This window comes from Notamacropus eugenii, chromosome 6 (assembly GCF_028372415.1).
Source record: "Notamacropus eugenii isolate mMacEug1 chromosome 6, mMacEug1.pri_v2, whole genome shotgun sequence".
NCBI lineage: Eukaryota > Metazoa > Chordata > Mammalia > Diprotodontia > Macropodidae > Notamacropus > Notamacropus eugenii.
Genome location: NC_092877.1, coordinates 37,135,038 through 37,161,705, shown reverse-complemented (window position 1 = coordinate 37,161,705; position 26,668 = coordinate 37,135,038). Strand labels below are relative to the sequence as shown.

The 26,668-nt window shown below is 39.0% G+C and overlaps 1 protein-coding gene across 12 annotated transcripts in view; it reads right to left on the bottom strand.

Moving 5' to 3' along the window:
- STK33 (serine/threonine kinase 33) overlaps positions 1 to 26,668 on the bottom strand; it is a 283,094-nt gene that overhangs the window by 32,631 nt on the left and 223,795 nt on the right. For all 12 annotated transcript variants that reach the window (XM_072619509.1, XM_072619512.1, XM_072619507.1 and 9 more), the window contains 4 exons: positions 23,072 to 23,156; positions 12,111 to 12,186; positions 2,256 to 2,368; positions 1,054 to 1,139 (listed from right to left, as the gene is read on the bottom strand). In XM_072619509.1, the coding sequence (XP_072475610.1) occupies positions 1,054 to 1,139; positions 2,256 to 2,368; positions 12,111 to 12,186; positions 23,072 to 23,156 (360 nt within the window). The remainder of the gene's footprint in view (positions 1 to 1,053; positions 1,140 to 2,255; positions 2,369 to 12,110; positions 12,187 to 23,071; positions 23,157 to 26,668) is intronic.

The following is a 26,668-nucleotide window of genomic DNA, read 5'->3' as shown; positions in this document are numbered from 1 at the left end:
CCTTTTCTTTGAGACTCAAAGCTCTTTATAGGTGTTTAGTCATTTTTCAGTCATGTCCAACTTTCTATGACCCCATTTGAGGTTCTCCTGGCAAATGAGTGGTTTCCTATTTCCTTCTCTGGCTCATTTTACACATGAAGAAACTGAGGCAAACAAGAATGACTTACCCAGGGTCACAAAGCCAGTATGTCTAAGGCTAGATTTAAACTCAGGAAGATGAGTCTTCCTGGCTCCAGGCCTGTCACTCTATCCATTATGGAGCCACCTAGCTGCCCTAAAAACCTCTTTATAAGGTGGCCTCAATTTGCTTTTGCAGACTTAATACACATTATTCCACCTCATGCACTCTGTTGTCCAGCCACACATAGAGTCTTCTGTTCATCACACACAATGCTCCAACTTCTGTCTCCATGGCTTCACACCAACTGTTCCCCACTCCCTGAATGTACTTTCTCTCATCTACTATACCTCTTAGCATCACTAGTTTATTTTAAGACCATTCAAGTGCCATCTACTTCATGAGAACTTTCCTAGTCCTCCCAATGGCTAGCAAGTATCCCCTGAAAATTACCCTTGTATCTCTTATGTCCCCCCACTACATGGATCTACCTGCTCACTTGGTAGAATATACACCTCTTGAGTGCAGGCTTTTGTCTGTTTATCCTTAGTGATTAGTAAAGTGCCTGGGACACCACACTGCTGAATAAATGTTTGATGACTGAGTTGACTGAACTTCTCTCATGGACTTATCATGTCTCATCATCTTGTATTACAGCTACTTGTGCAATAAAGTAGCCTCTTAGTAAGCTGTGGACACTAGGAGGGCAGGGACTATGTCTTCTTCTTTGTTTTGCCACCGTATTGAACACAAAGTCCAGCTCAGATGGTACATAATAAATTCTTGTTGAATTAATTATCTTAATAAAATTTTGGAAGATAAAAACTCTGGCTGCTTTAGTAAACAACTTTAATACACACACACACACACACATGTGAGGCTACAGAATTCAATTTTGATAAATGGGTAAGAACAAAAAATACTGTATAACTCACTGTTATCCAGCGGTTATCAAGCAGTTCTTTAGCTGTTATTCTGTGGGCAGGATCTACTTTCAGAAGCTGTTTCAAGACGGATTTAGCTGTGGGAAAGGAAAAGTCCCTGAAAATTCTCATTTCTCTTTAACGACAATGAATGACACTAACCTCAGAGTTTACCTTTGGCCACGTCTGCAAGGCACAAAGGGGAGAGAAGACTTAGTAACTACATAAGAAATATCTTAATTACTGCGTAGAAAGTGTGACTTAAGTATGTAGACAATCAAGAAGAGAATTTTTTCATCCTATGATGTTTTTTTTGCCTGAATTCTTCAGCTTGATGGTCCATGTAGTGTACATTAACCAGATTAGAAATTAGCAAATATTTACCTCGTTAGGGCAACCCCTGATTATTGGAGATGTTCTGACCTTAACTACCTTTAATAGATAGTCTATCCCTTACAGTCTCATCTCCCTCTTGCTTTCTGAGGTCTTGTTTCATTGTAGACAATAGAACGTTTGAAAGAAGGGAATGAAAAGAAGAGCTGGGCCTCTTCAGAGGTAAGAGTCAGCACTTGACTCCCATGAGGACTAGATACACTATGTACGCACTCATTTCCTATCCAATGGGAAAGAGAATGTAATACCTTTTCAGATTCTCTGGCTTCCTTAGGGAAACTCTAGGGCTCTTCTCAAGAGAGCTTTTAGATGAAGGAAATGGGCCTCAAACAAAGAAACTGCTTAATGACCAAGTGCCTAATCAAGAGGTCTGCTTTTTAAAAGCTGCATTGTCATCGATGGCAGAACAGAAAGGTATCATGATGTTTTGGGGGTTGGGATGATTCCCTTTGTATCTGGCTTACCCTTTGTATGGGAAATGTGCTTGTCTTGCTGGGCCTCAGACTCAATGCAATAATTTCTCAGCAATAAATCTCTGCATGCTATACTCCCTCATTCTCTCTTCTTTCTAGACCTTTCCAACCTTACTATATGACATGGTTCAATTTGGACCTTGTACTTTTAGCTTCTGTCAACTGGTTAGATCATATCTGTTCAAAATCATTCCACAGAATAAACAATCTCAACTTTCCTTTATAACAAAGTCACTAGGACAATTTTCTAGTAGTAACTAAAAAGATGTTCAAAATATCACTATTGTTTTAAAATATTTTTTTGACATTGTCTCTATTTGCTTTAACTGAAAAAAAATTTATCCTTACCTGAGTCACTCACAGATTCCCAGATACTATTTCCAAAGCATGGTTGCCCTTTTCTTATTAATTCAAAAAGTTTCTCTTCTGAGTTTGCCAAAAAGGGAGGTTCCCCACATAATCTATAATAAAAGCAATGTTGTATTTAGACATCCAAAATCTCAAAGATAAAGTTGATGATAATGTTAGTTTACATTTCTACAACACTTTAAAAGTTGTCAAAGTGCTTGGTTCACAACATCCCTGGGTTGGAGACTCCTTCAAGCATTCCCATTTCACAGATGAAGACTCTGAGGGTTAAGCAGAATGCTAGTGGTCACACTGCTAAATGCCAAAGCTGGGATTAAATCCAAATCTTCTAACCTGGCCAATATGATTCCTACTACGGCAAATTGTAATGTCTCAGTCTAGCATTATTTTTACAGATAAACAGCCTAGGCTGAATCTTAATAACTCATGAGCTGACCTTTGATGCCACAGCATCAAACATGCACATGGAAAGATGGAATGAAATGGGGAGGAGTTAGTAACAAAGGTAGACCACAAGTGCCCCTTCATTCCTTGCCTTCCCGTGCTTCCCCTGACTCTTTAGACTTAGCTACAATGACTCTGTTGCTTTCTTTCCTCAACCTCACTTCTCTCCACCTTGCTGGGTTATTGGTGAGTTCCTTCAAGAACTCTATTTTGGGGATGAAGCCAAACCCACCATGTTTCATTGGAAGCACCACTTCACATCTCTTCCTCTAGTGATGTTTGTCCTCCTCTAATACCTTTTGGTAGCACAAAAGTGTGTCTATGCACACAAAGGTGCTGGCAGAACATCATAGCCTTGTTTCACCAAGCCTCATTCAGGGAGAGGCTCCATGACAGGCTGTATCTGTAGTCAGAGGACTAATTCAGTTAAATTCAAAGAGGATAAATCATTACCAGAATCTCAATCCCCAGGTAATTTTTCTTTTTTTTTTTCTTTTCTTTTTTTTTTGGCCATTACAATCCGAGAAGACTATCTATGAAGGCTTGGAGTGTTTGTCATTTCTGTTAATAGACAGAATAATAGCTCCTTAAGACTGAATTTAACACAAAGAACTGTTAATACCATGAAGGAAAAAGTCTAGTTAAATGTAAAATGCATCCATTCATGGTTTTGCCTGATTAATAATGGACTCCTAATGGATATTTAAAGTGTCTACCCCCATCTGTGAAGCGGATGTTGTTGAGGGTACCTATGCTTTCCTCCAGAATGTTTCCTGGACATGCCATTATCGGAGAGTATCTTGGACTGGGTGGGCCATGGGACTGACTCTGTGTGGCAACTCTTTGTTTTCAGTCTTCTATTTTACTATTGATGGAATTAAACCAGCACCACCATAATAGATGATCTATTTGTTGATGGATGTGCTAGTATAATTGTGTCTAAACCCTTTAATCCTAAAGAAATGAATTAAATCTTTAAGGTCTTATTCTGATCATAATTGGCTCAATATTATCTTTCTGTTCCTGCCTCCAAGGAAAACCCCAGACACTAACACTTTCTGAACTACTACCAACTTGAGCTATATTTGGGATGACGATGGTGAGAATAACTTTCTCAGAAATAAATGACTTTCATTGCTGTGGTCTAGTGTAAGTTGAACTGGACTGCTGCAGGAAAAAAAAAAACCCATAATGAAACTTGTTCACATACCGAAGATTTCTGGTAAGACAAAAGCATCTATCAAATTGTTTTGCATGCATATATCCTGATACCTCCATGGTTTATTTCTCCAACTTATCCTGACCATCCCATCATCCTTTCCATTGCTAGAAGGAATGAGAAGAAAGGCTTTATGGGGAATCACTATCTGTTGCAGCAAGTACTGGCCATCTTAAGGTCTGGTTCATTGAGCCTGCTGCCAACCTATGATACCAAATCAGCTGATCACTCAGGTGCTCCAGCACAGCCTGGATAGCATATAATTGTAGCTTAAGGGCTAAATGTTTAAAGTGTAGAATTTTTTTTTTTTTGGTTCCTGCAATTTTGCCTGCACAAAATTGTATCTAATGGTTGGTCAATCAAAGGATATGACATTTTATGACAACAATTTTCTGCAAATAGAAAAAAGGGAGTCCAAGGAAAAAGAAATGTCTTAAAAATCTTTCCAATATTTTCTGTTGCATTAGTCCAAGTTAAAAATAGCCAAGGAAGAACACACAAAGAATATTTACTACTCTGAATTTTACCCTGAAGAAAGGATAATGACTGCTAAGCAGAGATGGCATTAGGGTAAACATACAAGAATATTATCCCCTCTGGAAAAGATAATTAATACATAGATCACAAGCTAGAGTGGCTCATCATTTATTAATACATTAACTTTGTAAACAAAGGTGTGTGCAAAAGGGCATATAATTTTATTACGATGCCATGTAGCCATGATCTAAAGGTAAGAAAGGGGAAAATTCCTTTTTAAAAAGGTACCTACTAAACTCATTAATGAAAATCTTTGCTATACTAAGAATTATACAGATGTCCAAAATGAAGGGGGGGGATAATTATGTCACTATGATCTACTCTCATCAGAACACATCTAAAGAACTGTTTTCAGTTATGGGAGCTACAACTCGGCAATGGATGCTCAGAAATTGCAAATCTTCACTTGATCCTACCACCCCTCAAGCTATCATACTATATCTTTTTCCCCTTCTATAACCAAATCATAGAAAAAAAAAACTTTCCTACATTCATTGCTTCTACTTTCTAACTTCCCTCTAGTCCCTTCTTGTAACTGGCTTCTTGTAATCTGGCTTGTGACCTCACTTGACTGAAATGGCTCTCTCCAAGGTCACAAATAATCTCTTTATTACTAATCCAATAGCCTTTTCTCAGTTCCCACCCTTCTTGAACCCTCTGAAGCATCTGACTCTGTTGAATACTTCATTCTTCTGAAACTACTTTACTATCTATTTTTCTTGCTACTACTCAAGGATTTCTGACTGATTATTCTCAGTCTCTTTTGTAGGTGATGATGACTTCATCTTCTGCTCCCTACATGGGAGTGTAACCCAAGGCTCCTGTCTCTCTCTTTCTGTTTTTCTGACTGTCTCTGTTCATCTCTACCCATTTCCACCCATTGTCCTCTTGGTTCTGTACTCAGATCTATCCTATTTGGGGTGTATGTGTCTATGTATGTTTACATGTATATGTATGTGGATATGTGAGTATCCATACGCACATAGATAAGTATACACACAGAGATAGATGGACAGAATTATCTATGAACATACTGAGAGTGAGGACTCTCACTTTGAGATTAGTTTCCCAAACACTTTGCACAGAGCCTATGGTGACAAGCATAGAGCAGGCTTGTAATAAGTGTCAATCGACTGATTGATTGAACAGCAGTAAAGAAATAAAGCACATGCAGTAAGAATTCTGGGAGGAAAATAAAATTGAATTAAGACAAAAAAATTTTAGAAAAAGAAGGAAAAAAATAATACTGAAGGGAATATTAAGACCATATTATATAAAGAACTGTTCAAGGAACTAGTAAAGTTCAGCCTGAAGAAAAGTGGACTTAGGGATGACTGGATGTGTTGAATGGAAGAGAGGAAATTGATATATTTTGCTTGTTCCCAGAGGGCAGAACTGGGAGAGCAATGGGTGGAAATTATGGGAAGGCAGATCTTCGTAGGATCATGGGGTTAGTGATGGAAGGGACCTCAGGTAACATCTAGTCTAATAATGATCCCATTATACTGTAAGTTCCTTCACTCTGCCCATGCAGGCCAGAGAGAATTGACTAGTATAGGGTCCCATAAAGAGTTAAAAAATAGGATTGAGGATTTACCCAGATCCTCTGACTAGATATAAGGAAGATCTTCTTAATAAATAAGTATTATCCAAATAATTATCCAATTAAGTACTATCCAAAAGTGGAATGGACTGTCTTTGGGGAGAACGAGTTCCCCTTCACTAGAAATGTTCAAGTAGAGACTGCTGCTAGGTGATTTCTGTCAGGAATCTCTAGAGAAAGAACTCATACTTCAGGAAGGAGCTGAACTGGGTGACTTTTAAGGTTCTTTCCCACTCTGAGATTCACATTCCATGAGATATAAAAGCCAAGAATCTCACACGCATCCACACGTATACACATAAACCATTCTGCATTCATACAGGAGGAGGCAAATCACAAATTATTCAAATCACACACACCACAGATCTCAAAAGCATACAACTCTAAGTGACACAATGGCTGTTCTAATGTACAATATGCTCAAGGGGATATATACATGCAGCACATACACTGATGAAAAGTAGAGCTGAGCAGTTAGGGCATAAAGCCTGTTCTTCTTCTTCTCCTGCAGATATGACCCACTCACCAAATCAGTGCTCTTTGCTTTTCGAGAGAAATTGCAATAGGATTCTCTAAACAGATAGATCCCTAGAGCATTTAAAATTGTTATACTTCAAGGACCTATAATTTCACAGATGTGAATGGGGATCACAGTCATTGTACACCCCAGTAGACAGTCTTTGTGGCCTTCTATTTGTTCCTATGGTGGATCAAACTCCTGATAATGAGCTTTTACACACAGAACTAGAATGGTTCTTAGATGACAGATATACTGCCCATCATCAGGCATGTGTGGATCTACACATTGTATATTTAGATGACTGCATATAGGCATATCCCTAAAACTTTCCTGCTTGGTAGACCCTACCAGAGATTTTGTTCTACTTGCATAGCCTCTAAGAGTCTCCAATATTATTCTAGTTATCTCCATGTCAAGATAAGTCAAGATCAAAGTAGACATAATGAAATGTAGTCTTAAGTCATTAATTTCAGTTTGGGTTTGATCAATTTCTTAAAATAAGGGAACCACTTAAAAATAAAGCCTCTCAAGTCTATGTGCCAAAAAGTCATCATGCAAGATCAAACTCCCATACAATGATGTGGAAAATCACAAATTTACCAAATACACACCCACACGCACGCACGCACACATGCACACACACACACACACACACACACACACACACACTCATGACCTGAAAGTGACAGATTCTCAAAGGAACTATCACTGGCTGTGAATTCCAATTCTGCCTCTAGTGCTCACTACCTGTGGAACTAGGAAAGTAGCTTATTAAGCTCACCAATCTCAGTTCTCAGTTAGACTAGAAAGACTCTGAGGTCCCTTCAATCTCTTGAGCTATGCTTATGTCTATGTACCAGGAAAGAACATTGAATATGTTTTCTCTTTTTAAGGAAAATAAAGTTTAAATTCCAAAAGATAAAAGAGATAAAAGATAAAAGAGCTTGAGGCTCTTAAACATGCTTAACATTTTACATGCTATTAAGGAAGCACAGAATGTCAGATGGGGCAGCTACGTGACACAGTGGATAGAGTGCCAGGCTTGGAGTAAGAAAGACCTGAGTTCAAATTAGGCTTCAGACTCTAACTAGCTGTGTGACCTTGGGCAATCACTTAACCCTGTTTGCCTCAGTTTCCTCATCTGTAAAATTAGTTGGAGAAGGAAATGACAAACGACTGCAGTATCTTTGCCAGGAAAATCCCAAATGGAGTCACAAAGAATTGGACACAACTGCAGTGACTGAACAATAAAATAAAGTCAGAACTGAGATAGACCTTAGAGAGTACAAAGTTCTTTTTTTTAATTTTATAATCATTAAAAGAGAAGTGACTTGGCCAAGGCCACGTAACTGACTAATGAGAGAGGCAAGACCAAACCTTGGACATCCTGACCCCAAGTTCCATGCTCTGCCTACTGTACCACTTGGCTTCTCCCCACCCTAAGTCAGACCTCAAAGTTTAAAGAGAAAAGCCATCTCACAGTTTATATGAATGTTTAATTTCTCAAGGCACCATCAGAATGGATAACAATAATCACTTATATTTTTATATAACATTGCAATTATTTACAAAGCTTTTAAATTCATGAGCTCATTTAAGCCTGCTGGCCAGAGATTAACTAGAGCAGGGCACTCAGAGCTTTGACCAGGTGAAATGTCATGCTTCCTTCTCATGGTGGTACAGAGATTGTGGTTTTCATGCCTCGTGACTTCAGAAGAAAGGAGATGGAAAGAGAACAAGGGCTGGCAAAAGTTGAGGGAAACAGAGACAGGATGGACCACCACCTTCTCTAGGAGAGTCTGTGTCCCTTTGGAAGATGGAGAAGGTAAAAAATGAGACTCTCAGAGGAAGAAGGGTGAGGAAGTAGGGTAATAGGCCAACAAGGTTGGAAGAGGAAAAGGAAGGGACAGGCTATCTCCTTTCCCTACATTAATTGAACTTGTTTATATCTCAACATGGCTTGTTGGATGGACAAGGCAGCCCCAAGAGAGAGTAAGGGAGTGAGATTAAGAATCATTGCATGTTAAAGGAGAAGGGATTTTGGATAGCCCTCTGTGCAGTTTCACACCACCATTTCTGTATTGTCTTTTCTGCCAATCTATTCCCCTGAATAGATTTTGCCCCACGTGAAAAATTCCAATTTATGGTTACAACTCAGTGAGGTAGGCTATGTATGTATATTTCATTCATTCTGTAGATGAGCAGAATTGAGTCCAGATTCAAACCTAGGTCTTCCTACTCCAGGTCTCATACCCTTTCCAACATGCCATCCTACTCATGCTTACGGCACTTCTAGTCTTTGCAAGGTTCTTAGGAATTCTCTAATTGAGCAGAACAGCAATCCCTAATTTTCCAATGCACTCTTTAGATGCCAAAATTGGCTAGAACTGGAAAGATAAAGATTATCAATGCTATTTCAATAATTCTCCACTTCATTTATGAATAAGTCCTATTTTTATTGTCACCTCAGCAAACATTTAGAAAGCACCTACTGTGTGCCAGATATTGTACTGGACAATAAAGATACAGAGAATAACAAAATGATTCCTTCCCTCAAGGATCTAACGATCTATTGAGTGAAACAACATGGAGCCAGATAAGTAAACAGAAAAGTTATACCAAGCAAATAAAAAGTATGGTGTGGGCAACAAACTAAAAACTGGGGGAGCCTTGTAGAGGTGAAGGTACCTGAGCTGAGTGAGCCTTGAAGAGAAAGATAGGAGAAGAAGCAGAGAGGCAAAGAGAGGGGCTTTTACTTTTATCTCTTGGCATGAATGACTCCATCTTTAAATAAGATTCCATTATAGCATAAAATGAAGGCATGTCCACTCCCCTGGGTTTGAGTTTTACATCCACTGCTATCTGCCTGCAGAATTTTTTTATACTATGTTCTTATCATTACCAGTGTCCTTATCACTGCAATGAACAAGTCTCTAAGAAGTCAAAAAATCATATCTGAGAATTGTGTGTTCTGTCTTTATCTCTCTTGTATGGAATACTGTCACCATGTACTTAGTAACAATTTGAGATCCAGTATCTATGTCCCTCTCCACGTCCCCCGTCTCCGTCTCAGTCTCTCCTTCCCTTTCTCCCTCCCTCTTTCTCTTTCTACCCCTCCCCCCCATTTATGTGTCTGTCTTTCTCTACACACAAATATGGGTTAGAAATAGCTTATAATCAGAGTTCACTTGATTTATAGTGGAAACTTAGTGAGTGAAACTGACTTTCCTATGGTTTATAATAATAATCCAAATAAAATTCCTATAAGACTTGTATCCTAAAAATTCTGAGCTGTTTTGTCACCCAAGAAAGTGAACATTCTAGGCATGGAAGTATCCATGCAAAACATTTACTGAGCACTATGAGGCAGGAGATGAGATGCTATGTACAGATTAGTTCACATGGAAAACACATGTACGAGTAAAGTCAGACTAGAAAGACGGACTGGTGTCATTGCGAAGGACTTTAAACAACAAACAGCAAAGTCTATTTTTTTCCTGAAGGTGACTGAGAATTACTGAAGCTTTCTGAACAGGGCAGTGGTATGGTCAGACTTATGATTTAGGAACATCAATTTGGAAGCTGTGTGGAAGATGGATTGGAAGGGGGAAGAGACTGGATTCAAGGAGACCAATTAATTAGGTTTCTACTCCAATAATCCAAGTAAAATGTAGTAAGAGCCTCAACTAGGTTGACTGTAGTTATGAACACAGAAAAGAGGGTTGGAAGGGAGAGATGTTGATTTAGAATCAACAAGACTTTGCTATTGGTTGGGTGAGGACAGAATATAATAATAGTAATAATGAAAACTGGCATTTATAGAGAGCTTTAAGGTTTGCAAAATATTCTACAAATATTTTATTTGATCCTCACAGCAGTCCTGGAGGTGGATGCTATTATGATGTCTGTTTTACAGATGAGGAAACTGAGGCAGATATGAGGTTAAATGATTTGCTTAGGGTAACACAGCTATAAAATGTCTGAGGCAGTATTTGGGTTCAGATTTTCCCAACTACCATATCAAGTGCCGCCTAGCTACCTCCAGAAGACTGAAAGAGGACAACTAGATTGGGAACCTGGGTAACTAGAAAAATGATGGTGTCCTGGAAAGGAATAGGCAAGTTAGTAATAGGTTTAAGTTGTGAAAATGATAATGAGTTCTGTTGTGAACTTTTGGGGCTTGAGATACCTTTAGCATGTTCAGGTGGGGGATGTCTAAAAGACTGTTGGAGATGAATGCCTGATGCTCTGGAGAGAGATTAGGGCTGGAATATGTAGATTTAGGAGGCTTTGCATAGAAGTGAACGAAGTTCTCAAGTGAGAAGGTGTAACAAGAGAATTAGGACCCAGAACAGAGCCCTGGTTACCCCCACACCAAAGGGGTGGGATATGATTAATGATCAAGTATTGTACACTTAAAAGGATCAGGCAGACCCTTCCAGGGTAAGAAGAGAACAAAGGAAGAGCAATGTCATGGAAGTCTAGGGAAGAGAAAATATACGAGAAGAGGCAGGACTTAGGTATCAAAAGCTGCAGAGTCAAGAAGGATGAGGAGTGGGCAAAGACCACTGAATGGAACAACTAAAAGACTGTTGGTGATCTAGAGGGTGACCACCAGTTTGGTGGTGAGATTGGAAGCCAGATAGTAAAGACTGAGAAGTGAGTGGGAGGTGAGTAGGTGGGAAAGGGAACTGAGATGATTTTTTTTTTTAGTAATTTGGCTGCAAAAGTGAGGAGAGATATGGGACAATGGCTTTTGCGGGGCTATAGAGTCAAGTTGGAGCCAAGGCTAGGGGAAGAGGTTCTTTTCCTCTCCTCGTATCCAGAGTGCTCAATACTGCATCAACCAATATAAAGGGGCTGAAAACCATAAGATTTAGGATTTAGGATCAGAGAACCAAGGTTTAAATACTAATTCTTCTATTTAATTTATTTTATATCGGGCAACTTATAACCTCTCTATGAGCCTTAATTTCCTCAACTAAAAATTAGGGAACTGATTTTAAATGATCTCTAAGGAGGTCTCTTCCAGCTCTAAATCTTATGCTATTTCCATCATGTACACATCATTTAAGATAAAGCATTTCCAATACACATAACTGATGACTGATAAAATACACTGTCAATTATTTGAAGATGGTTCCCAAGTCATGGTTAAACTCTAATCTTTTAATAGATACTTGTTTGTCTTAATACAAACTCAAGATTCAGCATGATATGGTGGATAGTGGACCAGCCTTGGAGTCAAAGGCTGGGTTCAAAGTCAGCCTTTAACACACAGTAGATGTTGTGACCACAGAAGGGTAATTCTCAGTGCCTCAGGCAAACCTCTAATACTCAAGTTAGAGACCAGCTGCCAATTGATACTCCTTGAAAGAGATCCCACACCAAGGAGTTCTGCCCTTTGTTGAATTCATAGATCCAGGACCAAAATTAAAAAAAAAAAAAAAGCAAGCTCATGAGCCTCTCTAGCAGGAAGTCTCATTCACTCAGGTTTTGCTGGCTACTTACAGCATGTACATAATGACACCTATGCTCCAGATGTCACACTGTTGGCTATAGTCATGGGCATTGATCACTTCAGGTGCTGCCAAGCAAGCAGAAAACAATAATATTAATAATGCAAAAAATGATTGAAAAGCTTAAATACAGAGCACGCAGGATGCATGGATGGGGTGCCATTGTTTTTTTCCTTTGAAAACAAGAACCAGCAGATGTTTTAAATGAATAATGCACAGGTCTTAAAAATCCACATGGATGTGTCCTCACTTTTATCACTCAGGTCCTAATGAGATGATGACATAAACTGAGGAACTAAATAGGACTTGGTTTTCTCTTTGTAACTGGTCAGAAGTGATTTATCAAATCCTGAGTACTTTTAGTTTAACTAATTCAATTCTACATTTTCTTGTACTCTCAAATCTCTCAATTCCATGTCTGTTTCTATTCATATCTTGTAAACCCCAACTCTGGATTGTTCTTGCCGTCTGCCTCCTCTGTTTCTACTTATATAGTGCAAAGCCAGATGCAACCAAGCTAATTGGGACACTACAAAACTTTATCTAACCTCATCTGGACTTTTACTGCACCATGATAGGACTTTTACTCCTTCCTAATTGGTTCACTATGCTATTCTGCACATTGGCTGTTCCAAACCTTCTCTCCTTTCCTCAAGCCTAAGAAGACACTTCTCCCACATCCTTTCATGTGACTGACTCACTGTATGGTGAGTGGTCGCTTCTCCCCAGCTCAATTTACAAGCCCTTGGCATCATTCCCACTATCTTCTTTACTCTGGTTTTCCATATCAAGTTGGCCTTTCTCCTCAGCAACCCCTCTGAGTGTCACTTTACCTTCTGTCTTCTCCAGTTCATTGACCCCATTATCACCTCCCCTTCTTTCTCAAACCTTCAAGTTTGCTTCCTTTACCTCTAGCTGTAAACATGCCCAAGCCTCTCCTTAACAAAACTTCATGAGGCCCTACCATCCTCTCAAACTTTTATGTCTTCTATCTCTCCTCCCTTTATTTGTCAAAATCCTGGGGAAATGTGGGAGGGGGAGTTGTCCTTCACGATTGTCTCTATTTCTCTTCTCACTATTTCTTATTCCTTGACAATCTGGACTTATACAACTGAAAATGCTCTTTCCAAAGCTACCAAGGTAATTTTAATTGCCAAATCTGTTGGCAACTCTTATTCACCTCTCTGTAGCATCTGTTACCATTGCCCATTCTCTCCTCCTGGATATTCTTTCTCTCTCTCTTTGCTCTACTCCTACCTATAGGAGCATTCTTTCTCAGATTCCTTTGCTGGTTTGTGATCCTCATCATACCACCCCCCTCCAATTGTAGGTGATCCCCAAGGCTTTGTCCCAAGACACTTTCTCCTCTCTCTCTACACTTTCACCGAGTGACCTTCTCAACTCTCATGGTTTTATTATCACTTCTACATGGAAGATTCCCAGATCTACATCTTGAGCCTTCATTTCTCTTTGAACTTTAGTCCTCAGTCAACAACTGTCTATTGGATATTTCTAATAGGATGCCTCATAGGCATCTCACATTCAACAGGTCCAAAATAGAACTCATCTTTCATTCAAAACCTACCCTTCTGAACATCACTACTTCTGCCAAAGACATCATTATATTCCCTGTCACTCAAGTTTACAACTGGTGTCATCATTGAGTCCTCATATTTTGTTCACCTCACATATATAATCTATAGCCAAGTCTTATCCTATCTCTATCCACAACATCTCTCAATATGACCCATTCTTTCCACTCATACAGTCACTCTTCTAGTTCAGGTTCTAATCACTTCTCATCTGAACTACTGAAACAGTTTCCCAATTGGCCTTCTAGCATCATGTCTCCCCACTCCAATCCATCTTCCACATGGTTGTTAAACTGGTTTTCTTAAAGTTCAGACCTGATTATGTTCAGATCCCTCCCTTCCCCCCTCTTAATAAATTCCAGTGGTTCCTTATTGCCTTAGGGTCAAATATAAACTTATCTGGTTGGTATTTAAAGCCCTTCACAACCAAGACTGAACCAGCTTTGTTTTATTATGCATCACTTCCCTTCACAGACTCTATGGTCCAGTCTAACTGGCCTCCTCAATCTTCCTCATACATGGCTTTCCATCTCCCATCTCCGTGCCTTTGTATTGTCTGCCCTACCTCCTCCGTCTCCCACATATCTGGAATTAACACTATCTTTACCTCTGCTTCCTAGAATTCTTAGTTCCTTTTAAAACACTTTCTAAATAAGGCCTTTTCTGATAACTGTAATAGTTAGTGCCTTCCTTCCAAAATCAGCTTGTATTTATTTCTTCTTTTTAGAATCAATAAGAATTTATTATGTGACTACTATGTGATAAACATTGGCAGCTTCTGGTGATACAGAGACAAAAATAAAATCATCCCCATCCTCAAGGATCTGTCATTCTAGTGAAGGATACATAAAATACAAAAGTAAAAAAAAAAAAAAGAAATACAAATTTCAAGAGCAAGAGAATATTAACAGCAAGAGAGATTAGGAACATTCCCATGTGGGAGGTAACACCTGAACTCTACTTTGAAGGAAGTTAAAGGTTTTATGACTTAAAGGAGAGGGGGCTTTCCCAATATAAGTAACCACTTATGCAAGGGAATGGAGGTAGTAGAAATAACAGTGTGTAAAGAAACAACAACTTGTCCAACTTTCAACAGGTATCAAGTGAAAAAAAGTGTGGAATTGAAACAAGGTAGAACTTGAATCCTTACTTTCTTTTTCCCCCTTTATTTATAGTTTTCAACATTCATTTCCATAAGATTTTGAGTTCCAAATTTTCTCCCCATCTGTCCCCTGCCCTACCCTGAAACACCATGCATTCTGATTACCCCTTTCCCCAATCTCCTCTTCCTTCTATCACACCCCTCCCTTCCCTTATCCCCATCTTCTCTCTTTTCTTGTATGGCAAGATAGATTTCTATACCCCATTACCTGTATTTCTTATTTTCCAGTTGCATGCAGAAACAATTCTCAACATTCATTCCTTAAACTTTGAGTTCCAACTTCTCTCTCTTTCTCCCTGCCCACCTATCCCCATGAGAAGGCAAGCAATTCAATATAGGCTGTGTGTGTGTGTGTGTGTGTGTGTGTGTGTGTGTGTGTGTAGTTTTGGTAAAGACTTCAATAACAGTCATGTTGTGAAACACTAATTATATTTCCCTCCATCCTAATCTGCCCCCTATTTATTCTATTCTCTTTTTAGACCCTGTCTCTCCCCTAAAGTGATTACTTTTTATAACCCCCTCCTCCCATTTGCCCTCCATTCTATCATCCCCCACCCCACTTATCCCCTTCTCCCTTATTTTCTTGTAGTGTAAGATAGATTTTCATACCAAATTGAGTGATCATGTTATTCCCTCCTTAAGCCAAATGTGATGAGAGCAAGCTTCACTTTTTCCCTCTCACCTCCCCCTTTTCTCCTCCACTGAAAAAGTTTTTTCTTGCCTCTTTTATGAGAGATAATTTGCCCCATTCTATTTCTCCCTTTCTCCTCCCAATATATTCCCCTCTCACATCTTAATTTTATTTTTTTAGATATAATCCCTTCTTATTCAACTCACCCTGTACCCTCTGCCTATATATATATGTGTGTGTGTGTGTGTATACATATATATGTGTATGTATGTATGTATGTATGTATAATCCCTCCAACTACCCAAATACTGAGAAAAGTTTCCAGAATTACAAATATGATCTTTCCATGTAGGAATGTAAGCAGTTCAGCTTCAGTAAGTCCTTTAGGATTTCTCTTTCCTGTTTACCTTTTCATGCTTCTCTTGGCTCTTGTGTTTGAAAGTCAAATTTTCTATCCAGCTCTGGTATTTTCATTAAGAATGCTTGAAAGTTCTCCATTTCATTGAATGACCATTTTTTCCCCTGAAGTATTATGCTCAGTTTTGCTGGGTAGGTGATTCTTGGTTTTAATCTTAGTTCCTTTGACTTCTGGAATATCCTATTCCAAGCCCCTCGATCCCTTAATGTAGAAGCTGCTAGATCTTGTGTTGCTGACTGTATTTCCACAATACTCAAATTGTTCTTTCTGACTGCTTGTAATATTTTCTCCTTGACTGGGAAACTCTGGAATTTGGCTACAATATTCCTAGGAGTTTCTCTTTCTGGATCTCTTTCAGGAGGTGATCAGTGGATTCTTTCAATATTTATTTTGCCCTCTGATTCTAGAATATCTGGGCAGTTTTCCTTGATAATTTCATGAAAGATAATGTCAAGGCTCTTTTTTTGATCATGGCTTTCAGGTAGTCCCATAATTTTTCAGTTGTCTCTCCTGGATCTATTTTCCAGGTCAGTTGTTTTTCCAATGAGATAGTTCACATTATCTTCTATTTTTTCATTCCTTTGGTTTTGTTTCACAATTTCTTGGTTTCTTATATAGTCATTAGCTTCCATGTGTTCCATTCTAATTTTTAAAGAACTATTTTGTTTAGTGAGCTTTTGAACCTACTTTTCCATTTGGCTAATTCTTCTTTTTAAAGCATTCTTCTCCTCTTTGGCTTTTTGGACTTCTTTTGCCAATTGAGTTAGCCTATTTTTAAAGGTGTTATTTTCTTCAGCATTTTTTGAGTCTATTTTAGCAAGCTGTTGACTTGCTTTTCATGATTTTCTTGCATCTTTTTCATTTCTCTTCCCAATTTTCCCTCCATCTCTCTTACTTGATTTTCAAAATTCTTTTTGAGCTCTTCCATAGCCTGAGAAAATTACTTTGGAGGTTTTGGATGCAGAAGCCTTGACTTTTGGGTTTTCCTCTGATGGTATGCATTGTTCTTCTTCATCCAAAAGGATGGAAGAAAATACCTGTTCACCAAGAATGTAACCTTCTATAGTCTTATTTTTTCCCCCTTTTGGGGCATTTTTCCAGGCAGTTACTTGACTTCTGAGTCCTTGGTCAAAAGGAGGGTATACTCTGGGGACCTGTAAGTCCTCAGTTACTCCAAGGTGGCACAATCAAGGGAGAGGAGTTTACGCCTCTCCTGGCCCATGCTCTGGTCTGGGAGCTACTAAAGCTTTTCTGCCCAGAATCTGCAAGTAGAATTCCCTTTCCAGAGTCTCCACCACCTCCACCAGTAGCCAGCAGTCTTCCTCACCCCAGGGCCACCACTCAGGGCTGAGACCCAGATCAGTGGCTCAATTCCCCCAGTGTCTTTAGGCCAATGGCTCCAAAAATGGACGCTGCTGCTGCCTCTGCCTGTGGTCAGAGCTAGGGGAGGATCCTGCTCCCTTCTCACCCAGGTGCAAAAGCTTTCTCACTGACCTTTGAAGCTGTCTTTGATATTTGTGGGTTGAAGAATCTGGGAACCACAACTACTCCCGGGGATTACACCCCTGAGGCCTGTGCCAGTCCTGTTCCTTCTGGTGCTGCGAAGCCAAGGCTGGCCTAGGCTCTGGGCCCCGTGCAATAGACCTTTCTTGTTGGTCTTCTTGGTTACTTTGGGCTGGAAATCTCTTTCACTCTGTCGTTTTGTGACTTCTGCTGCTCTAGAATTTGTTTAGAGTCCTTTTTGCCAGGTATTTTATGGGCTGTTAGGGAAGAGCTAGAGTAGGCGTGTCTTTCTCTTCAGCTATCTTGGCTCCTCCCCAACTTGTATTTATTTCATTTCTCCATATATTTCTCCCTCTATAGAAGAAAAACGTATATACATATATATATATTTATAAAGTCAGTATATATAGATACTGACTGTAAATATTCAGAAAGTTGTTTATCAAAGGAATATTTGTGCTTGTTCATCACTTTTAATTTTTTATATTATATTTACATTATATCTTATTTGGTTCTTATAGCATCTCGTGACAAGTATCAATGTCCTCATGTTACAAACGAGAAAAGTCTAGCATAAAGAGTTCCAGTGACAGATATAGTCACATGGCTTAGAATCTAGGGTGCTAGACCTAGGAGAGACCTTTTAGAGATTTCTAGGAGTTTGGAACAGATTATTTTCAAGGTCTCTTTCAACCAGAGAATTCTATGAGAAAACAGAGTCCCAGAGGGATCAAAGGGCTTGCCTATGTTCACGTAAGTGTTTAGAATGAAAGCTGGAACTGGAACCAAGACTGAGTCAATGACAAAGTAGACTCCAAAAACCCTAGGACCTCCTTGCTTTAAAAACAAAATGATACATATCCCCTTGAAAGCAAAGACTATTTCCATTTCTGTCTTTGTATCCCAGTCTTTAGAATGGTACTCAGCATATTGTAAGTGCTTAATGGATATATGTTGATTAATTGCCTAAACAAATTCAAGACAACAAAATTTAGTTTCTCATCAAAAAACAGTAACATAATTAAATGCCACCATGAGTTTTTTAAAGAACCAGAGAAAGCCTCTAGCACATTGGATGGTTCTCTTATAGACGACTTATAGTGAAGATATAAACAAACATTGCATGGGATGAGAAAGCATGGATTGGATACGATCTATAGTGGTGGATGAGATCACAGATTTCTCCAAGTGTGAAAATACAAGTACTACAGAAATTCTCCACTAAAGCTTTACTGTAATGTAGGGGTAGGGAACCTGCAGTCTTGAGGTCACATGTAGACTTCTGGATCCTCAAGTGCAGCCCTTTGACTGAATCCAAACTTCAAAGAGTTGATCACCTTAATAAAAGATTTGTTCTATAAAACTTGGACTCAGTCAAAAGGTCACTTGTGGTCTCAAGGCCACAGGTCCCCCCCTCACTCTAATGTCTCACTGTGCCTTAACATAGGCTTTTGCATTACATTTGATTCAATTAAAAACATTCAACAAATGCTTACTATATGAAAAGCAGAAATGAAAACTTTCTGCTTTCAGGGAGCTGATCCTTTTACTGGAGGATACAAACAGGTAAACAATAAGCCAACATCGGAGAACCTGAAGAGACAGAGAGTGGGGGATAAGCAAGGGCATCCTGGAGAGGTGGGTGTCACACAAGATAAACCTTGAAAGAAGCCACGGGTATCAGTAGCAGCTGTCACTGAAGTAGCTCTGACTGGAAAGTCTCAAGGAAAAGCCTCTCCATTCATAATCTGAGGGTCTGTCTCACTAAGACACCCATTACCCAAAGACTGGCAGTGGACAGTAAATTTTTTCAGCCATCTCAACTCTCAAAGATGATCTGGAGTATGGACAACCTGTGACTGACTTAAGTGGAGGGTGGACTCATAAAGCCACACATCCTAGAAGTATTAAAGTATTATGCAGGTGTGCTTTGCTTTGAATAAGCTTAATATGTGAAAATTGCCTTTACAAATTCAGACACTTACCAAAGGTCTGTTCTTTACATTTAATTGTTTACACTGCTATCCCATTTGGTCCTTGAAATAGTCAGAGCAAGTATTAATGTCCCCATTTTACAGATGACAAAACTGTAGCAAAGAGTTCCAGTGATATATATGGTCACATGACTTAGAATCACAGGAAACTGAAGCTAGAAGAGATCTCTAGAGATCTCTACGATTTTGGAAAAGATTATCACCAAGGTCTCCTTCAGCTAGAAAATTCTATGATTCTACATATGAGACATGTATTAGCTATGTGACCCTGGACAAGTCACAGTATCTTTGCCAAGAAGTACCCAAATGGGCTCATGACGTTCAGTCACAACTGAAATCACTAGACAACAACAAAATATATGAGAGGGGTCAAACGACTTGCCTGAGGTCATATAACTATTTAATATTAGACCTAAGACTAGAACACAGAGTAGGCTCCAAGAACCATAGAGTTTCTTTAGTCTCAACTCAGTGCTTGCTGATTTATCAAGAAAAGGCTCCATAATCAAATCCCTTTAAATAGTCATCTCCCCTACCAAAATGTGATTTATCTAAATGAGATTGATACACAACTTTTAAAGAACATATCTGCTGCATAAAATAAGGTACACCTTTTAAAGCCAACTTTTAATTTTCTTTGCCAATGAGAAAAGTGGTATCATAAACAAAAGCCCCATAATACAAAAAACATATTTCAGACAATTGTTTGAGGCCTCAAGTCTGCATGTACATGTTTCCTTTTAGGGAAAAATGAACAAGAATAAAAATGGATTAACAGTAATAATAACTCATATTTAGTAATGCTTTAAAGTATTATTGTCGGCTCTTCATGGCAAAGATACTGGAGTGGTTTGCTATTTCTGTCTCCAGTTCATTTTACAGATGAGGAAACTGAGGTAAACGGAGTGAAGTGATTTGCCCAGCATCACATGGCTAATAAGTCTCTGAGGTTGGATTTGAACTCAGCTCCTCCTGACTCCAGGCAAAATGCTCTCTCCCCTGCATCATTTAGTGGCCCTCTTTGAGGTATACAAAGAGTAAATACGATTTGCTCATTTGACCCTTACAGCAACTAAACAAGGTAGGTAGTGCTCCTTGATTAATGAGATGAGAACCAGTCTAGGGGGAGTACCTTGCCCAAGGACATATAAAGACAATAAGAATTAGACAATAATTCAAGGTTTACAGAGTGTTTTAACGTGTTATTTCATTTGATCCTCACAACAAACCTATGATATTGATATTTTATAGGTTATGGTCACACAGCTAGTTAAGAGTCAGAGCTGACATTGGAAACCAGGTTTCTCCTGACTCTATTTCCAACATTCTTTTCCTAAATATTATGCTGCTTCTCTGGGTTGCATTCTATTCCTTCTCTCTTCCTCTCCTTTTGGAGGCAGAAAAAGGCAAAAGTAGAAGGGGAAAAGGAGGAGGAGGAAGAGGAATGACAAAAAAGAATAATTAATTCCCAAATATTTGACCATTGACAAAAGACTACCTTTAAGATGGAAAAAATTGGTAAAATATTATATTAAAAAATCTTCTTGATTCTCTTTCCATTTTGAAAGATTAACGATTCATGGAATAAATATCCCCATCTACCCAACTATGGCAAGTTCTGGTATGTACCCTCAAATTAATTCTCTTTGTATTCACACAGCAAAGAACTTTTTGGTCCTGTCATTCACAGGGACAGCTTGGTGACCTTAGATAAGTCATTTTAGTTCTCAAGAACTCATATGTCCAATTTGTAAAATGGGAATAGTAATGGATCTCTTGAGATCTAGATCGGAGATATATGAAAGATGGTTACTTCATTAGCTAAAGTGAAATGAGAATCACAGAATAGCAGTCTGAGAGTTAGAAGGGACACGAACAATTACCTAGACCAATCACCTGCACTGTCAGTGTTGATCCTACAGTATGAATTGTGTTGAGCACAATATGAGCCTGTTCAGGAAATAAGAAAAGTGGAGCCGACACAAGTCACTGATTTTGTCTTTCTAGCGTCCCTATCCTTTCCAAGGGTACCACCATTCTTCTAGTCACCTAGACTTGGAGTCATTCCTGCTCTTCCTCATCCGTTAGAGACAATCAGTTGTCAAAGTTTATCCATTCTATTCTAATGCGGGACCTCCATTCCCATCCATTCCCTTCTCACTACCACTGTTCTGGCCAGCAGTACATCTCACATGGACTGTTACAATACCCTGGGAACTGGTCTCTACTTACCACTCCTGACTGTGTCTCTCCCTTCTGTTCAATGGGAGGGATTTCCTGATCCCCACAACTACTGATGCCTTCCCCTCAATATTAGCTTGTTTTTACTTATTTTGTATTTTCTATGTGTACCTGATGTACATGTTTTATCTCCTGATAGAATATATCGATAAAACAATATCTTGAGAGCAGGAACTGTTGTATTTTTTTGTTTTATTTCCCGAGTGGTTAGCACAGTATCTGGAACCAGTAGATGCTTAGGATATGAGCATGGGCTGATTAGTTAACTCTTACTTACTTTCTTGATATCCACTCCACAACCAGGTAGTGTGAAACATGACATATCCAGAAAATCCAGCATGTTTGCATATAGTTTTGTGGATGGACCACAGACCAATTATCTTTTTTTCAGTGTGAAAAGAATAGTAGGAAGCAGTATGGATAAGTGGAAGGTGTGTTGGAGTTAGAGTGAGAAAACAGGCTCAGAATGGCCCCAGGACTCCACTGACCCCTGCCTTGGCCTTCAGGTGGAGCCAGAGCCTGGTCATCTGCCTGTCCTGCCACCCTTCCCCTTCCACATTGCCAATCTCTCCAAGTTCAAAGGCCCACCTGAGATCTGCTGTGGGCTACTTCTTAGGGGGGAAACCATTTTCTCAGCATGGGCTGAGCCTTGGGGCAGAGCTGGTGATTGGAAGAATCACCCTCTGATAACCAGAACTCCAACCTCTGTCATGACCACTAGTTGGTCTAGCCCATATCTCTTCTATGTTGAGGGCCTGATAAATCAATAGATACATTGTTTCAAGGCAAAAAAATCAAAGTAAAATACTATTTCTACAGTTAACTTGTAGTTCTGAGTTCTAGGTTGCCTAGGCTGAAGCTTCCTCCCCTGACCCACACTTCCAGCTCCCTTCTACTCATTCAGGTCAACTCCATCCTTCTAATGTCCCTATCCCTCTCCTACATTGTACCCTCCAAACCTCTATCCTGTTGTTAACAAACTGCCCTGCATATTAGACCTTACTCCTATCCTCTGGAAATCACTGGGAATGAATTTGTGCTTACTTATAGGTACACATGTTTTCCTTCCAAATTAGTGTAAACTCATTGAAGACAGGCATTTTAGTTTTGTCTTTGTGTCTCCAGGGCCTGGAACAGAGCAGGTGTTCAATAAATACTTCTGGAACTGAACAGGATTTCAAGTCCAAGTGCTGCCAGTGTCCCTGGCAAGTCCTGCCCTGTCTGAACTTCAGTGTCCTCACCTGTGAATGAGACTATCTCTAAGGCCATTTCCATCTTGAAAATCTAAGTAACGAGTGTTCCTTATTACTCTTCAAGGGTTCAGGGAAAAACCACATTATATAGTAAAGCTTTATAGTTTATTTCCAAACAGTTTTTTTTCATGATTTAAAACCTCGAAATGCTGAACTTACCCATATAAATAGGAGTCCCACAAGTTGTCTGAAACATTGCTTCACATCCGCCCTCCTTTTGCACTGCTAAACCAAAATCAGTCACCTAGGAAAATAAACTCAAGAGCATCAAGGCGCAGCATTGCCAGGCAGCTCTCTGTTTCCATCTGGAAAAATCCAGTGGCAGAAATTCAGAGTGCAGGTAACAGTGGAGCAGGGCTACCTTTAGAAGGCCTTCCTTTAACTCCATCACTAAGTTAATAAGGAGCACTGACCACACTCTGCTTTGTTCTTAATTCAATTAAACAAACATTTGTTAAGCCCCCAATAAATGCACTTTACTTAATTCAGAGATGAAACAAGAGTGTCTGCCCTCAAAAAAAAGCTTATCATTTAGTAGGGGAAATAAAAAACCATTTATAGGTTTATCTTGCTTAGCGTTAATATGTTTCATGAACACATGACTTTAAGTGATTTAACAACGGCTATGGGGAATATGTAGAGCCATGCCAACAGTATTATGAATAGGATATATTTGTATGTGTGTGTGTATGTATATATACATGCATATATGTGTATATATGCATCTATGTGTATATATACACATAGACACAACACATACACATATATGTACATATGTACATATATGTGTACATATATTATATATACATACCTACGTGTACACACATCCTACTCCAGGATGAGTTCCCTGAGCTTCTCTGGTCTTCCCCAGTTAGGATTCCTAGCTATTATTACATCCAAATATCTGTCAACCTTCCTTTCCATGCCTGTGGGTGTGTATGTGTGTGTGTGCATGCGTGTGTGTGCATATATAGAGCATGAAGATGAAAATCACATATATACAAAGCTTATGTTCAACTAGGGGAAATAATATACCCATATATTATTAAATACAACACATAAAATATTTACAAGATAAATACAAGGTATTTCTGTAGGTAAAGAATGGCAGGAGGAAGGGAGAGAATCAGAAATGACTTCATTTAGAAGGTAATGTATGAGCTGAGTTTTGACATAATTGAGATAGTCTTAAGAGGTAGGAGTGAGGTGGGAGTAGATTTCATAAATAGGGGTGAAAAGAGACAAGAACAGAAAGAACACTATTCTGGTTGGACCCAAGAGTGATGGAAAGGATAATGATGTTCAACAAGATGGGAAAAGCTATGTGAAGGGAATTAAAAACCAAATAGAAGAGCATGTGCAGTTTCTGGAGGTAACAAGGGAGCCATGGTATTTTCCCGAAAAGGAGAGTGGCACAATCAGACCTGCACTTTAGGAAAATCACTTTGGCAGCTGTATAAAGGACGAATGATAAAGTAGGGAGAGACTTTAAGCATAAAAGACAAGATGACCATTAGGAGGATCTTGTAATAGTCTAGGTGAGAATTGATAAAGGCTTCAATTACGATGTTGATCATGTGAGTAGAGAAAAGAGGACAGGTTGGAGAAATGCCATGTTCTATCAACTTACTGGATATAAGGGAGAAGAGCTGAAAAGAATGATGAGGATATAAGTCTAGGTGGATGAAGGATAAACATGAAAGAGGGGTTGGTTTTGATAGAAACATGATGCTTTTGGTCAAGCTGAATTTGAGATGCCTCTGCTACACTCAGTTTGAAATGCCCAATAGGTAATGGAAAATGCAAGATTAGAGTTAAGAAGTATCTGTACAGAGATGAAACTTGAACCTATGTGGATTGATGAAGTCACCAAGGGAAGCAGTATAAAAGTGAAGAGAAGGGGGCCAAGGAATAAACTTGGAGTATACCCACAGTTATGAGCATGATACAGATGATGAGCCAGCAAAACAGGCTGAAGAGAGAGGCTGAAGAAGAGATGAAAAAGGAGAGTGAGAGTAAGAGAATCAGAGATGAGAGAAATGTCAGGAAAACTTAGAGGACAGTCTATATAAAAGGAGAGCGTGGTCAGCAGTGTCAAATGCTACAGAGTTCAGGAAGAATGAAGACAGAAAAGACCAACAGAGAGAGAAACTAGGAAACCCCCGGGAACTTTAGAGAGAGCAGTTTCAGTGGAAAGGCTGAGTGGTCAAGTGAGGTAGGAGGAAGCTAGAATTTAGAGCAATGAGAAATAAACAAAAGGGAATAAATGGAGATGAGTAAAGGCAGCTTTTGGAAAATTTTGAGCATGAGGGAAGCTTGACTATTTTGTAGGTATCAGGAAAAAGAAGAGTAGGGAGAAGACTGAATGTTAGAGAGGGACACTAGGGGGCAATATGCTGAAGAAGGGAGAGTGTGGGATCTAGGTACAAGTATAGGAGTTTAGGTGTAAGAAGAATCATATCTTTTGAGCCTAAAGCAGGGCAAAGTAGGTGATGATACCATGGGGTTTTGAGATTTATCTAAAGAAAGGCAGTTCGTGGTGAATGAACTTACGAGGTACAAGGTGGTGACTGGGAGAGGTAGGTAGGTAGATTCTGAAGGAGAGGGATTTGAAAGATGAAGATGGTCTTTAGTTATTGAGAGGATAGAGGAGAGGGACTTAAACTATGGTTTCATTGATAAAGGGAGCCCCAGGTGAAGAAATGCCCTCTGCCAACGCAGCTCAGGACCTTTTCTGCAACTTGCAATCTTATAGATTTGTCTAGGGCAGTGATAGCTTAAATTACTTGCTCAAAATCATATATCAGGCCTTCCAAACTCTGAAGTTAGCTTAGTAAGATACACTACATTATGGCTGACTCTCACTTGTTGAATAAACTCAAAGAAATGCTATAATGGGATTTTGCAATATTAAGGAACTTGTTAATAATGTATTAATAGCATTATTGAAAAATGTTATTAGTTATGGCAACTTTATATAGAGTATTCCTGCATATAAATAATTATAAGTTAGAAAGTGGTAAATATAAAGGAGAGGGCTAAACAATGTTTTAAAGATATTTTAAGAGGGATAGACCAGTTTGGGAGAGGCTTCACAGAGTTGGTAACACCTAAGTTGGATTCTTAAAGAGATCTGCTTTTTAAAAATAATTTTTTTCAATTAACAAAAATTGACTTTTCTCTTCCACACATCTCCCAATAGAAAAAGAAAAAATATATCAAAATCTAACAATAAACAAGTTAGTCAAGCAAAACAACCCTTCATGAACCACATCCAAAAATGTTATATTCTGCACCCATAGACCATCATGTCTCTGTCAGGAGGTTGGTAGCATGCTTCATTATTAGTCCTTTTGAATCAAAGCTGGTCATCACACCGATCAGAGTTCTTACGGTTTTCAAAGTTGTCTGTTTTTATAATATTTCTGATATTGTACTAAATACATCATTTCCCTTGTTTTGCTCATTTCACTTTGCATCAACATCTTCATCAAAAGTTTTCCAAGGTTTCACTGAAAGCATCCTTTTCATCATTTCTTCCTGCAAAATAGTATTCCATTACATTGACATATGGTAATTTGTTCAGTCATTTTCCAGTTGCCAGGCACCATGAAAGATTTTGGTAGATGGAAATGGAAAGACATCCATTCTAAGAATGAAGAATGGTTTGAGAAAAGGAAATGGGAAATGGTTTTAAAAGAATGGGAAATAGTAGTCTACTTTGGTTGGAGTACGGAGAACGTATAGGAGAGGAAT